Genomic DNA, 16137 nt, shown 5'->3' with positions numbered 1-16137 from the left:
CCTAAGCCATTTCAACCACCACCATCATCAGCTTAATCATTATATCACTGCCTTGATTCTTTCTTGCTCAGTATGCTTTTTAAAACAAATTTACCTTTTTTATCTTCAAAAACATTTAACTGCAATTTACTGGACAAAAATCTCTGTATCTTTAACTAGGATAATTTTAAATGGGGGGGAGAAGTGGAAATACTATAGGACTTACTTCCAAGTATACATGGATAGGTACTTGTTACACAGAGCTATATGTGTTTACTTAGAAAAAGGTGCTATGAGGTCCACTTAGACTCTCTCTTAAGTGCTTAACGTTATAAACAGTCTCTGGATTTGCCAACTAAAATTGAATTCAATGTGACGGAAACTACATGGCACTGATATAAGATGAAGCTAAGCAGCATAGTTAATACTGTAATACAATATGAGAATACCTGTATCTTTGAATGCTAAGAATTCCTATATCTTCCATTTAGTTGTTAATTTAATAGTTAGAATGTAGTCAACAAAACATTCTAAATAAACTTAAAAATAGCAATATTATGCAATGGCTCAAAATCAAAGTGTTCACTTCCAAATCTGTGCCAGAACAGCAGTTTGTCTAAATACCTACTGAAGTTTGTCTAATATAATATCTAAATTTCAACAGTAAATTTTGTTTGTAGGGAAGAGATCACTGTTCTCTTTTTTGTATGCAAGTACTCCATAATGAATTAAATTACAATATATATAGTGAATACAATATTCACACAACAGGCTTAACTGGATCAAGAGAAGAGGCACTAGTGTGTGAAGAACATGCTAACCCAATTAATAGTGGAGGTAAGACCAATTAGAAATTTGGCAGTACCAAACTATGTTCACAAAATGGGTCCCTTTAGGCATTCCATTTGTATTCTTGTTATGTTTTACCTACTGCAAAAATGTGCATGGATAATCCGCTCCTATCCGTGACCAAACCACCCTGGATTTTTAATTTGCTCCATGGGGGTGAGGGAAAGAAGGAACTGACAGCCTCCCCGACTCCTTTGCAGCCACTAAAAGAAATCTGAAATGGTTGACTGAATGATCCCCAAATCTGCATTCCTGATGAACAGGAATGATTCAACTGGCCAAGGCAGCAGCTGACTTGTCATATTGCACAAAGAGAACCACAAAGTTACAGCTTCTATTCTGAGTTTCATCAAACAATCCATTTGCTAGGAAGATGAAATGTTCCAAGCAAAAAGTACTCAAAGCTACCCTTTGCATTCATAGGCAACGCAGCCATAACAAGTAGACGTATCTGTATATTATCAGCAAGTTTAAACTGCCTTACAAAATCTTACCATTATGCAATAAAGAGACATTTTAAACTCCATTATAGCCAGTTGCAGCTTTGTGGTTTGCATAAAAGCAGAAAAATAGAGCTGCATTGCAAAGCTTAAATGCTATGCACGGCAATCTAGTTTCTAATTTTGAAATGCACACGCTACAAATTTAATTTACTATTAACCAAAGGAAAGTTCTAAATGTGTGTATTAACATCAACTTATAATATACACAAATATAAATAATATGGATTGAACTTAATTAAGGCAGAATTCCTTTTTTAAAAAAATAAAGAGTTCTGAAATGTTGCTGAATTGAGTTCTAAGTTATGCATTAGATATTATAACAAATACTAAATACATTTTGAGATAAACACATTAAAATTGTGCTGGCTCCAAGCTGTCCAGTGAGCACACTTCTGCTTGCACATAGAACTGCCTTTCATTTATGGTTCATTTTCCATTTCAGATGGTCCCTGGCATGGATATTTTAGAGGGTGCAACAGGCTGCAGCAGAAAACAAACTGCCACTACAGAAATAAAACAAAGCCCCCCTTTTTTACACATAAACTATTATAATTCCCTAGTTTTCTAAAGCTGTTAAGTGGGAGATTAGAACTGGGCAATTTTAATTTTTTGGGAGGTAGTATAGATATGATACCCCATGCTGGAGGGCTGGAACTAGGCTGCTACATTACACATTGTTCCCCAGTCTTTTCCTTTCTCCCCATGTATTCTTCTGTGCTGACCCTGCCAGCTGTAAACATAGTGAAAATCACATTTCAGAGTCTTATCCAGGCTAAACAACGGTTATAGAGAGATTACGGCTAAACAGGCTATTGTGATAACATCAAGATTTTAGGATTTTTAGGCTGAGTTTGTTCTTAGTTTTCTTGACTCATCATTACATACCTGGCATGCCGGTGGCAAGACCCTGACCAAAAGCCAAAGCTGGATTTGCTGCCGCAGCTGCTGCAAGTGGCTCTGCCTGCTGCCCTTGCTGACTCTGACTGGGAGTAAGAGGGCGCTGATTTCCTCCAGGACGAAGAACCTACAAAAAACCAATGGCTTTCGTTGTGTTTTTTTTAAGCGTACAAACAAAAGAAAAGTGTACTAGGAGTAGATTATTTTGATGGAAAATATATGGCACAAGAGGTGAAAGTTCAACACACGAAGCTTTCTATAATCCAACACTGCTAAACACAACTCAAGAAATGGCAAGGAATCAAACTCCACACATTGCTGTAGGTAAGCATGGCAAACAGGTAAGAGTTCCCTCTTTATAGCCATCACCAGCCTTTAAATATTGTTTCGTAACATTCCTAAAATTGCAGTTACCAGAAAACCTGGATTACTAGGTTTAGTGAAATATTTACTCTCTTGGATCAATGCAGATGTAATGCTTGTTGGCTCTAAATCATATATAAAGAATTGTTAATATATAATGACCACTTCTTTCTTAGCACCTCTCGTCTAGTGCAAGTTATCCTCAGTACTTTTAACCATGGTCAACTGCTGCCAGCCACAGTCAGTACAGATCAGGTTGAGCTCCTGAGTACTGAATTATGTACTCTACAAACCCTTCAAATTATAGATAATGAGTACGTTCCACCTGTTATTCAGTTACTGAATATACAAATATGGTAAGTCACAAAAAAGAGCATTAGGGGCAAACTCATCTGACCCATGACCTCAACAACAATTCTTGAAAAAGGAAAGTAGAAATATTTTCATACCCATTCATTTGTATGTTTTAATGTTTTCTGTCTTCCCCTTCAAGGTTATTTTTTATTTTTTTTAATTCTTTTTACTACAGAATTCTTTTCAACTGTAGAACTATTTTAAGGAAATTTTAGCATATTTGTCTAAAGCTGTATATCCAATTATCCTTTATTAATTATCCTTATGAGAAATAAAGAGATCTGCCAAGTCTAATGTGTAATAGGAAATAGCATGAAACACAGAAGTGTCACTCATAAAATCCTGTCCTAAGGCTTACTGCAGACATATCCTGATACAGCCATTTTGCTTTAAAAATGGTACCACATGCAAATTTCCTCTTACCTTGTGGTTTTCTAATTAATCATGAAGCAATGCATAGGTTAATAGCAGTGATCATTAACAAAATTGAAAAAATGAGTTTTAGAGCAACCTTCTAACTATCCTTTGATTAAACTATTACCAAACTGATGTAACATTAAATCAAAATTAGCTCTGAAAAAAGGAATAAAAGGAGAAAGGAATCTAAGTATGATTAGGAGCCAGAAAATGTTACATCTGTATGAGCCTAAGATGTACCACCTAATAACAGGCAGAAATTTAAGTTGTGAGAGAACATTAACATGGATTAATTAAAATCATTAAAAAACAGGGTATTTCTTTTAATAAAGCACTGCAGTATGTTGTTCAAACACTTTTGTATAAAGCAATTCTCCTTGAAACACTCTGAGACAAGGTCAGCTTTATGTGATCAGTGCCTTGGATAATTATTCTCATATACACTCAATGTTTAATGCCAAGAGACATTTTCTGATTCTAGCTTTAAACAGCAAAAGCCACTTCTGTTTATGCAAGACAGGGATCCACTTTTTGCCAATTCTCTCACCCTCTGCAAATCCTGCACTCTTCCTTGTCAGGGAATAAAAATTGATGGCCATCATATCAGCTAGATGAACAGCCCCTCCAAGAACATGATCTCTATTTGTGGAATCAGCTTGGTGGAGTTGGTATGGTAGTTGGCAGGGAACTATGGAAATGAAAAATAGTGATGATACTCAAATATTTAGTAGGACATGCTTATGGATCAGATGCCTCTGTAATCCTTTCAGATATAACTCAGGGTAGAGACCAGGTGAGAGAGATCAATAGCTTTCCAACTTATTTCCAAGGCAGAGCTCAGAGCAAGAGTCATCCTTCAGGTTGGTTGACTTCTGGCTTTCTGCCACTTTCTGAATTTGATCTTTGTTGCTTTGGAGTGGGGGTCTTTACAAGTTCACAGAAAAAAAGCCAACAGGAAGTGTATGTGATATCAACTAGAGAACAGGAAAAGAAAAAGCCTAAGTATCTCTAGTTCAAAAATCAAGACTATACAAATAGTCCAGTCAGCAGCTTCCAATTTTCAAGCTGAGAAAAGGTACCACATTTTATGGAAGGAGAACACTAAAAACTGCAGACCAACCTGAAAAGGAAATGCACTTGAAGAATCAGAGGTTTTGAATAGCTTGACCTAGCAAATGTATCAAGCCATGTAGTAGTATTTTCTCCAACACACCACACACACAGAGTACAGCCTGCTAGATATATAAGCAAAGAAATATTTTGGCATGTGTATCTGTCTGGTTTACCTGCTGCTGTCCTTGTTGTGCCTGTGATGCAGCCTGCTGATTGGCAGTGCTGTTTGCTGCGGCGGCCGCTTGCTGTTGAAACAAATTGGCTGGATACACTCCCCAAGGAACTCCATAATACTGAGGAGGAACAACTGCTGGTCCTGACAAAGAAAAAAAAAAAATCCAAATATTTATATTTTTCCGATGCCCTGGGAACAAACGTAGCTTGTTAGTACTTAATACTATCATAAATAAACAAACATGACTACATATCTCATAACAAAATGCCCCCAAGAAAAACCTTAAGTCCCCTCTCCTCCAAAAGAAGATAGTGATCTTTTGTCCCTAACAGTTGAAAGCAACAAGGTGTGGTAGGTTAGCACACAGTAAATAAAAGAATGCAGATATTTTTAAACATCTGGAACATAAACCAGTCAAACTGAACCTTTTTACAATTTGATTTTAATGAGAGAATTAATCATGTCTTTTTCTTTCTCCATTCAGATCAATGTGAAAAATTGATACATAACATAAAAAGAACAGTTAAAGGAAGCTTTCCTATTATTTTATGAAGTACTTGCTCATTTTCTACCCATGCATCATCTGAGGCACATTAAGCAGCAAACTTAGTTAAGTAATCTTTTTATTTAGTGTAGTAGACACAGTAGAAAATAAAAATCTGTATAATAATTATTTTGCTTTATATTGCAATTTCTCCCAAAGGAGTCAAAGTGGCATACAAAAGAATAAAAGTAATCTATTACAACACTAATCCTAGATAATAAAAATGCAGCAAATGAAAACAGTCGGGTAGCCTGATCCTAAACAGTTGTCATCTAACAAATACCTGTATGAATAGGCATATCTTTAGTTGTTGTTTAAAACACAACAGTCTGGGTGACAACCATATACTTGAGAAGGAATTCTGTAACTGGAACTTCGTTACAGAGAAGGTCCTACTTTTGTCCACTGCACTGTGAGCTGAAGCCATCAGTGGGACATAAATCCATATGATTTTAGTGTACAGATTGGAGGGTTATTGGGAAAGCAATCTTTTATGCATTTGGATCCTAAGCTGTTTTATAATAGTGATTCTCAAACTGCAATCCACCAAATATTTCCTAATTTACCTCTCCTTTTTTAAAATATTGTTTTATTGTACTATTATAAAACACAAGTAGTACATTATATTATTTGGCTATAGTGGTATTTATATAGTATTGACTGGAGATTATTAATGCTCTAATGTTTAGCTAACTTAAACCTTTAAAGATAAAGGAAAAGAAAACGTTTATATTGATATTAACTATGATTTCTAAAATGTTAATGTTGATAAGCATAAAGTTATTTAAATTTTACATCTATATCTAAATGTGGCATTAATAAACTATAAAATACACTGAATTTTTTTTAAATAATAAAGGTTTCTGTCTTAAGCATAACACTTAATACTAAGGCCTCTACTGTATTGTTACTTATAACTGTGCATATTAAAAAAAGAAACAACAAAATAAACAACAAAAAGTAAAAAAAAAGCTATTTGGTTTCTAATTTCCCCATTTTTGTGCCTCTATCAATTGCAGTCTTTGTAAGCATTTAGGTGCCCTCAGAAGCCATTTTGTGTTTATATTTGCCATGTTGCGTAATATATTGTATACATGGGAACCATTGTTGCTTGAATTTGGTTAAACTTCTGTTGTGAATATATAGGTAGTCCTCTCTTACCAACCACTCGTTCAGCGACAGGTCCTCGAAGTTGAGGCCATCACAGCATCCCCATGGTCAAATTATCATGATTTGAGCGCTTGGCAACCAGCGCACGTTTATGACACCTGCAGGATCCTGTGGTCATGTGATTGCCATTTGTGACCTTCCCAGCCAGCTTCCGATGAGCAAAGTCAATGGGGAAGCTGGCAGGAAGTCACAAGTCATACTCATGTGACGTCATGGGTAACAACCACAGCTGATTCACTTAGCAAACAGAGCTGGAACTGACGTTGTAAATCAGATGCAGTCATATATTTCACTTTACAACCATGTTGCTTAGCAATGGAATTGCCAGTCCCAAACGCAATCAGTGAGGACTACCTGTATGCTGCTGATTTTGTCATTGCTGCATAACCTCCCAATCAGTTTAAGTTCCAATCAGATATTGTCAGAACTGCATCTTTCTTCCAATGTTGAAAAAAATTTATTCTTGCTGCCATGAGCAAGTACCTCAGTAAATTATGAAATTTCTTGTTGACATATTCTGGGATTATACCTACTAAAAAAAAGTTGTAATTTCATTTCAAATGTAATTTCCAAAATTCTCTACACTGTATTATGTACAAAAGTACATTGCAGTACTTTTGAGTTTTTTTGCATGTCCACCATATGTGGTAAAATGTTTGTTCTGTTTCATGGCATTTCCAACATGTATTATTGTATTATTTATCTATTTTGGAGATTATTGATAGGCTTGTATGTCATCTCAAAAACATCTTGTACCAATTTTCTTTTAGACTGTGGCTTGGAGTAAATTTTATGGATTTGGTCCATAATTCTTCCCATTGTTGTGTTGCGACTGTTTTTTTTAAAATTTTGCATACATTTTATCGTTAGTGTTTTATTTGTTCTATCTCTGTCGTATCTAAGTAGGAATTTATATATGCAGCTTAACAGATGGTACTGATTTTGTATAAGAGTTCTAAATTCTGTCTTTTTTCTTAATGTCCTTTCCTCATTCTTAAGATGTGATTTTATCCTTCCAGCAATTTGTAAATACATCGGATCACAGTATATTCCAGCCTTCACTGAATAATTCTAGCTGTATCTTATCTATTCACTGAATCCTGGCCTAGGAGGTGACCCGCAGTTGAGTCCAGGCATGGTGTCAACCCCTATGAAGGAGAGGGTGGTACCTTCTGCCTTAAAAGAAGCAGTGGTGTGCCCCCTTCTCAAGAGGCTGCCTTTGGACCCCATGGTATTCAACAACTATCAACCAGTCTTCAGCCTTCCACTTTTGGGGAAGGTTGTTGAGAGGGTGGTTGGTCTGCAGCTGATAGGAACCCTGGAGGAAATGGATCATCTAGACCTGTTTCAGTTGGGTTTCAGGATGGGATTTAATGCTGAGACAGTCTTAGTTGTGCTTGTTGGTGATCAGCGGCAGAGCCAGGATAGAGGTGGTGCGCTGGCCTTGTGCTCCTTGATGTCTCAGTAGCTTTTGATATTGTCAACCGTGAGCTAGCTGTATGGGCTGGGGACTGGGGGCACTATTTTACAGTGGTTCTCTTCCTTTCCCCAGGAGAGGTTCCAGTCGGTGTTAGTTGTGGGGGAGAGATCGCTCCCTAGGCCCCTCCTGTGTGGGGTGCCGCAAGATTCTACTCTCTTCTCTTCTTTTCAACATCTACATGAAACTGCTTGGTGAACTCATTTGCCAGATTGCAGTTCAGTATCATCAGCATGCTGATGATACCCAATTATATCTTTCAAACCTGGGCCAGCCAAGTGAGGCTTTAAAGGTTCTATTCCTGTGTCTGGAGGCTGCGTGGGTTTTGATAGGAACTGTCTCCAACTCAATCCTACCAATCTTACCAAGACCTACCAAAGCTGTGGGTGTTCAGGTCACCCAAATCTGGGGACATTTCATCTTTGATCTTGGATGTAGCACTTCCCTCTTCAAGATTCGTATGCAATCTGGGGGCCTTCCTGGACTCACAGCTCCTGCTTGAAGAGCCAGTGTCAGCTGTGGCCAGGAAGGTCTTTACACAACTCTAACTGGTGCACCAGTTGCAAACTTTCCTAGTTTGGAGGGCCCTTCAGTCACTCATTCATGCCCTAGTCACTTCGCAGCTTGACTACCACAACATACTCTATATGGAGCTGTTCTTGAAGACTACCTGGAAGCTTCAACTGGTACAGAATGCAACAGCACAAGCAGCAAAGGGCATGCCTTGGTATGCCCATGTAATACCTCTTCTTCGCGAGCTGCACTGATTGCCAGTTTGCTTCCAGATATGATTCAAGCTGCTGGTTGTTACCTAAAAAGCCCTACATGGCATAGGGCCTAGTTACTTGAAGGACTACCTATCTCCCATAGCATCTGCCCAGCCAATTTGATCCTGAAGGGTTGGTGTGCTTCAAGTTCCTTCAATTAAACAGTATCATCTATTGGAACCCTGGAAGCGCAACTTCTCTGTAGCAGCATCTGCCTGCTGGAACAAGGTTCCCCCTGAGATTTGGATGGCCCTCACTCTGCTATTGCTTAGAACAGCTGTGAAGACCTGGCTCTTTACCCAGGCTTTTGGTGAGGGAGAATGAGACCCCTCGCTTCATCACACTTGCCATCTTTTATCTTTATCTTTTGTTGATTTTATTGTAATCTCTTTGTTGTGAGCCACCCAGAGTTGTTGAGAGTTGGGCAGCATACAAGTTTAATACATTATTAAAATTATTATTACTACTGATGAACATTCTTGATCAGCAAGTTTCTGGTAGTTGTTATTATGGCTTTACATTCAATATTTACCACTTGAATTATTCTATTTTGGATTACATTATTAGTATAAAATGTAGTTTTAAAAGGCTTTTAAAAATAGAGGGGATAGGAAATCATACACAAGCAACTAGCTTTCCTGTCCTGCTCTGCATCCTGGTTTCTGTTTTTTTCTTTAACCTCAGGTTTTATACTGGAGATTCTGCTTAGAAAGCATGGCTAAAGTGGAGGCAGAACCCCCCATTGCTGTTAATCTCAATCTACGTTTCAGAAACATCTCTAAGAGAAAACTGTGGTGAGAACTAAGTTTTTCTTTCCTGGGACTTAACTCTAACTTGTGCATAATATATATCTTTTATAAGGGACAAATAATAACAACTGGAACTTAAGTGTGGATTGCAACACAGTTTGCATAAAGCTAAATTTCAGTTAAAGGAGCAGTGTTGATTGTGGTGAGACTTGTGAAGGGATAGCAACTTTCTCTAGTATTTCTGAGCAACAATTTTGAGAGCTGGGTCCATTTCAAAGAATCTGGGTAGGACACTGACCTTGAAATTTCTTAAAATGAACTGGCTTATCATTTATTTTCCAAAACAAAATAGAACATTGTGTAATTGGGATTTATTCTCCCCTCTACTGGCACAAGAACTACAGAAGCCACAAGATGGAGCCAAAGACAATGCTATATGTATAATATTAGCAATATCAATGTAATTTCAATTCAGGAGGGGGTAAAGTATATGATTCCTCTATAAATGCATAAGTACATAAATTGTATGGAGAGTATTTTTTCATCCTTTAGAAATAGAAAAGATAGAGGACTGTCTCACAAGCATAAGAAGTGAGATGGAGATTCTACAGAATCAGAATTGATAGACTCAACCAGATGTTTGAAACATTATCCACAGAAATTAGCAATCAATTTCAGCAATTACAGGACAAAGTATTTTATAAATTAGCAAATACAGCTTTCAGCTGAAAACTGAAATTAAGAGGACTTACAAAAAATGTACAAGCAAACACACAGGACATATCGAAATTGAAAGAAGGATATGAAAGTTTAAAAAAAGTCCAGGACGCCCAAGGTTCAGAAAAACAGAAAATAGAAGACACTCTGGAAATTTTAGACTCTCAGCAAAGACACTTTAAACTTAAGATTTAGAGGCATCCCTGAGGACCCAGGGAAAGTTGTAGAAGCAAAAATAAGGGTCCTAATGAAAACAATTCTAAAAACACAAGGTAATTTCTTAAATATTCAATATGCCCATTGAATTAAACTCAAGATACGCACAAAGACAATCATCATGAGACATATTAGTAAGATTTAAACACAAAAAAACAAGAGATGTTATATTGAAACAGCAAATAGAATCTCCACTGACCACAGAAGGGAAGCAAATTCAAATATTTCAAGATATTTCTCCAGGAATGCTAAAAAAAGAAAACAATTCACATCACAGACATCTGTGTTAAGAATAAAACAACTCAGATACAGACGGAAGATTCCATTTGTGTTAGAAGTTTTTCTGGATACAAAGACACTCTTGATTAAAACATCCTCACAAGTCCTTTCATTGGAAACAGAACTAATAACTCAGGGTATCTCAGACCAGGTATGAACACGCTCAGACTATGAAATTGGACACAGTTGACAAAGAAAAAGGAAAACTGGATATAGCAGCTTTAAATTGATTCTAAATTGGAGACAACACTAATTTCACTGAATGTTAATCAACTAAATTCACCACAAAAACATAACAAAATCTTCTACAAACTGAAAAAACAAAATGTGGTTATTGTTTGCCTACAAGAAACATATATAAAAACAGGACATATTCATTTGTTAAAGCAATGGAAATTGGGACAAGAATATATAACCATTAGACAACCTTAAAAAAATGGAATAGTAATCTATATTAAATCATCAGCCTGGGAAGTTCTAGACTAATTCAAAGACACAGTAAGAAGGATATTAGTTTTGAAAATATGAAAAGAACATAAAACAATCACTTTGGCTTCTATATATGCTCCAAATAAAAATAAAGAACAATTTTGTAATAAGATTTTTTCCCAAAAAATTAATAGAATATGAAGAAAGGAAAATACTTGTTTTGGGAGATATGCATGGAGTTATGGATTTGAATTTAGATAAATCGAGACACACACAAAAATGTGGGAAGCTTCCGCAAAAGATATTTCAATTTATAGAGGAACTGGAACTAATAGATGTTTAGAGACTACAAAATCCAATAAATGAATTCTGGAAAATAATTTCAAGCTTGGGTTAAAAGTATATACTAACAGCAAAAAGCAAAGATTATGGTTAATGGAACGCTCTCTTCAGATTTCCAAATCGGTAAAGAAACAAGACAAGGATGTCCACTTTCTCCTTTATTAATCATTGTATTAGAATTACTGGCAGGAAAAGTCCGATAAACAAATAGGTCTCAAAATTCATACAGAGGAAGATAAGCTTAAATATTATCCAGATGACATAGTATTAATTATCACAGAACCACAGAAGGCAATAAAAAGTGGAAACAATTAATAGTTTTGGAGAACACTCTGGATATGAAATCAATGTTCAAAAACTAAAAAAATTATAAGATTTTTAATGCAAGGAGAAATCAATCTTCTGCAGGAAGCTCATTCTGTCAGATGGCTCATTCAGCGAAATACCTTGGTTTACTATCAAAATAACTACAGGTAGTCCTCATTTAGCAACCACAATTGGGATCAGCAACTCGGTCATTAAGCTAAGTGAAACTGCAACTGTGCTTATGATCTTACTTCAGTTTTCCTTTGCTTTACAGACCTGTAAAGGTCATAAATGTGAGGACTGGTCATAAAGTTACTTTTCCATCACCATCGTAACTGGAAACGGTCGCTAAACAAGGCAGTCGCTAAATGAGGACTACCTGTATGTTAAATTATGGCAAGAGATTAAAAGAGACCTTGAAAGTTGGAAGAATTTAAAGTTCCTTAAAGTGATTAGGATCAATTGCAATCATCAAAATGAGTGTACTACCCAAAATAAACTATGTATTCCAAATACTGCCAATCAGAATTTCAGAGAGAATTCTACAAGAATGGCAAGAAACTGTCAATAAGTTTATACAAAATGGAAAAAGATGCAGAGTCAAACAACAAATCCTACATGATTCCAAAGAGAGAGGTGGTCTTGCACTTTTAAATTTTAAATGATATCATAAAGCAAGTTCCCTGTCATGGATAATACAGTAGATAAAATCCCCAAATAGTAGAATGGCAATTTTAGAAGGAGCTGGCTTTGCCAATGGACTTCATAGATAATTATGGTACAGAGATACAAAGGAGGATAAAAATTTAAAAGGACATATTATTAGACAAAGTTTGATAAAACCATAGAATTCGACAAAGGGAATATAGGTAGCACTTTTTTAGCAACCACAACTGGGACCAGCAACTCGGTCATTAAGCAAAGCGGTTGCTAAGTGAAACTGCCACCATGCTTATGATCTTACTTCAGTTTTTCTTTGTTTTACAGACCTGTGAAGGTCATAAATGTGAGGATTGGTTGTAAAGTTACTTTCTCATCACTGTTGTAACGGCAAACGGTCATTTAATGACACAATTGCTAAACAAGGACTATTTGTAATAAGCCCAACAAGTTCACCTCTAGCATCTCTCTCAAATGCTTTTCATGTTGGAGACAACTGCAGCAAGAAAAATGTAATTACATATGCAGATATGATTCACTCAGACTCTACGAACAGATTAAAAAGACAGAAAGAACTACTTAGTGAAGTCTGGAAGATATCTTGGTTGATGTACTTACAAATTGCTGGAAGGTAAAATCAGATCTCAGGAAGGAAGGAGGGATATTAAGAAAAAATACAGAATTTAAAATACTCGTACAAAACCAACACCATCTGTTAGGGCACGTATATAAACTTTTACTTAGATATGACACAGAGAGAGAACAAACAAAAAACTATGATAAAATGGATGCAAATTTTTAAAGAAACAGTTACAACACAACAATGGGAAGAATTATGGACTAAATCTATAAAATTTATACCAAGTTACAACTTAAAGGAAAATTGGTACAAAATGTACTACAGGTGATATGCAACTCCATCAATAATATCTAAGATAGACATGCAGTAATAAATGTTGGAAATGTCATGAAACAGAAGGAACATTTTATCACATGTGGTGGGCTGTAAAAAAACCTCAAAAGTACTGGAAAGATATACATAATACAACACAGAAAATTTTGGAATTCAGTGAGAATGAATTTTGTTTAACACTGGAAGAAAGATATAATTCTGACAATATCTGATTGGGAACTTAAACTTGGAGAATACACAACAATGGCAAAACTAACAGTATATATATATACAACAACCAAATTTAAGCAAGAATGGTTCTCATACATACATCACACAGCAGGGCAAATATAATTACCGTCAGGCTTCTAGGGGGCTTAAATGTCTACAATACTGTAAATCAGCAGATATACCAAAAAAAGGAAGTTAGAAATCCAATAGTTCTTTTTCCTTTTGTTCACTTTCATTTATTTATTTATTTGGTATTCTAATTCTTGCTAAATCTATATTGTTTATCTTTTTTTTTCTTTTTACAAACTATATATATATATACACACACACACACACACACACACACACACTTCGATGCAACTTGCAGGAGTCTCTTTTTTTAATATTTCAATACTGGATGAAAAAGTCAAATAATTATATGCTTGAAATATTGACAGCCTAAATTGTAATTAATACTGATAGAATATTTATCTTCTTTTTTATTTCTAATATTCTAAATGATCTAAATAAGATGTCAACACAATTAATATTGTATAAATTAATATTGTATAAATATCACTTTACTGAAATGTTATAATGTATCAAGACTTAGAACAATATAATAAAAAGGAAAAAAATCACATTAAAAAAAATAGAGGGGATGGGAAACCATACACAAGAAACATGAATCATTATCCTATTCACCAAAAAATGTAAACTCCTTAAAGATGCAAATATAGGGAGGAGGATTTGTCCCCATGCTTTCCAAACATTTATTTAGTACTGTATAATCGGACATAAAAGTAAAAAAGTACCATATTTTTCCGACAATAAGACACCCCCATGTACAAGACGACCCCCACTTTTCCAACCCAAAATTAAGAAATCAATATTTTAAAGATAGTGCAGAACACATTTTTATTTAGTAATTAGCTAACATTTACCTGATACACTCGGTGGGAGGAGGTCCAAACCGTCTCTCTGCAGCTCTATTTCCAGGCTCTTTTGCATAACTGATTACATTCAAGCACGAGTGAAACTGCTTGTCTCTGCAAACAGCCTTCCTCCAATTGGTTTGTTCAGCATCAGCTGACGTCAGTTACAACAGGCTCATGATTGGAGGAAGTCTGTTTGGGAGACAAGCTATTTCACTCGTGATTGGAGGCTAGCAATAGGAGGAAGCCTCTCTGCAGAAACAAAGTATGGGCAGTTTTGCAACTGCGCGATTCTCGGCTGACTTCCTTGAATAAGACGCCCTTCAATTTTTAGGGTAAGGATTTTAGAAAAAAGTATCGTCTTATAGTCGGAAAAATACGGTATGTTCTGTTTGTCAACTTTCCCTTTCAATCCGTCAACTGCGTTCTTTAGCAGCGCTAATCGATTTGTTTATAGGTTTAAGTGCCAAGCTTGGGTTCTCCCACCACCTTCTACTCATTTCTAGATAAGTGCAAAGATTCTAAACTGCAGAATGACTAAACTTCTTTTTCTTATTTAATATTATGTAGCATAAGATTTTTCTACCTGGATATGAATGTACTCTATAATCTTGTCTGTCTGTCCATGTTCTATTTCTGGCACCAATTTTCCCTCTGTTAATTAGGCTGGCAGCTGGCTTTTCTCTAAGTGGAAAACCTTTGATTTTCTACCCTCTTTGATCCCTGGAGGATCATCGGCACAAGGCAGACCATACCCCACAATGCATCCGCCTAATCATTCAGCACTCTTTCCTGAATTGTGTTCAAAATTCTCTTCAGCAATCTTCTCCAGATCTGTCACTGAACTAATAAACACCACCTAATCCAACTCAGTTATATCAGCCTACATTATTCTATATTAATACCATGAATCGTCAACAGGCAGAGCTATCTAGGTTCACTGTAGAAGACTTTCCACTTCGCTTCAAGTTCTCTCCTAGTTCCAGTTATCCCTCCCAGAGTTCTTTTGGTAATTGAAGATTCCACCCCTGAGGCCAACCCAACAGCCCTTCCTCCTCCTGTGAAAACAATTTCCTAGAGGAAACTCTACCAGCTTCTCCTTATCACCAAAACTGTCACAAAACATTTGTTTGGGTTTCTGTGTAGATATATGAACTGCCAGCACAGATCTATGGCTGAATCCAGGCTGTCATAAATCTAATTATGAGGTTGTAAAAATCTAGGTCAATTACACTGGGCCATACCAATCCAAATAAGGTTATAGACTAAATATGAGTAACTTACTGTAATCAACTTAAAGAAAAATGCTTATTAAGAATAAAATTAGAAGTGCCCAAATATTTTGCATCAACTGACAACAACAATAGAACAAGAAATGGATTTACTTATGAGCAACTGGGAGTTAGATGCTTTGTCTTCTTCAGATTTAAATGATATCTGTCTCCATCTAGAAGATGGGACAATGAGAAAAGAGACCTGGAACAGCCCTATGATAGCCTGACTTGTGGTTATGATCATCAGTTCACCTGGAATCAGTGTTTAGAAAACTGATTCTATACTTGCAGATCATATATATTAATAAAACTGGGGATAATTCATATTCAATTTTGTGATTTGAATCAGCTTTCCAGTCAGCAACTCCTCAAATAACTAACTCCCTTAAGGAGTCTTACAGAAATCACTTAAGCCCAACAAAAAAATAATTTAACTATGTATAGGTTAAGGCAGCAAGTAAGATGATGCCATCTCAGTTTCATTATGAATTTTAATCCAAGAATGGCTTAATCTTTGTTC

At 36.0% G+C, this 16137-nt stretch overlaps 1 protein-coding gene across 15 annotated transcripts in view; it reads right to left on the bottom strand.

Annotated features, from left to right (window-relative positions):
- The window catches only part of PUM2 (pumilio RNA binding family member 2), an 81892-nt gene that overhangs the window by 34399 nt on the left and 31356 nt on the right, over positions 1-16137 (bottom strand). For all 15 annotated transcript variants that reach the window (XM_025163789.2, XM_025163783.2, XM_007423746.4 and 12 more), the window contains exons 9-10: positions 4649-4791; positions 2217-2355 (exon numbers count right to left, since the gene is read on the bottom strand). In XM_025163789.2, the coding sequence (XP_025019557.1) occupies positions 2217-2355; positions 4649-4791 (282 nt within the window). The remainder of the gene's footprint in view (positions 1-2216; positions 2356-4648; positions 4792-16137) is intronic.

Source organism: Python bivittatus, unplaced genomic scaffold (assembly GCF_059951505.1).
Source record: "Python bivittatus isolate LINGU-HERP-01145 unplaced genomic scaffold, Pbiv_v1 ctg000020_np1212, whole genome shotgun sequence".
Taxonomy (NCBI): Eukaryota; Metazoa; Chordata; class Lepidosauria; order Squamata; family Pythonidae; genus Python; species Python bivittatus.
Note: the sequence above shows the minus strand (reverse complement) of the source record. Positions and strands in the feature narration are given on the sequence as shown.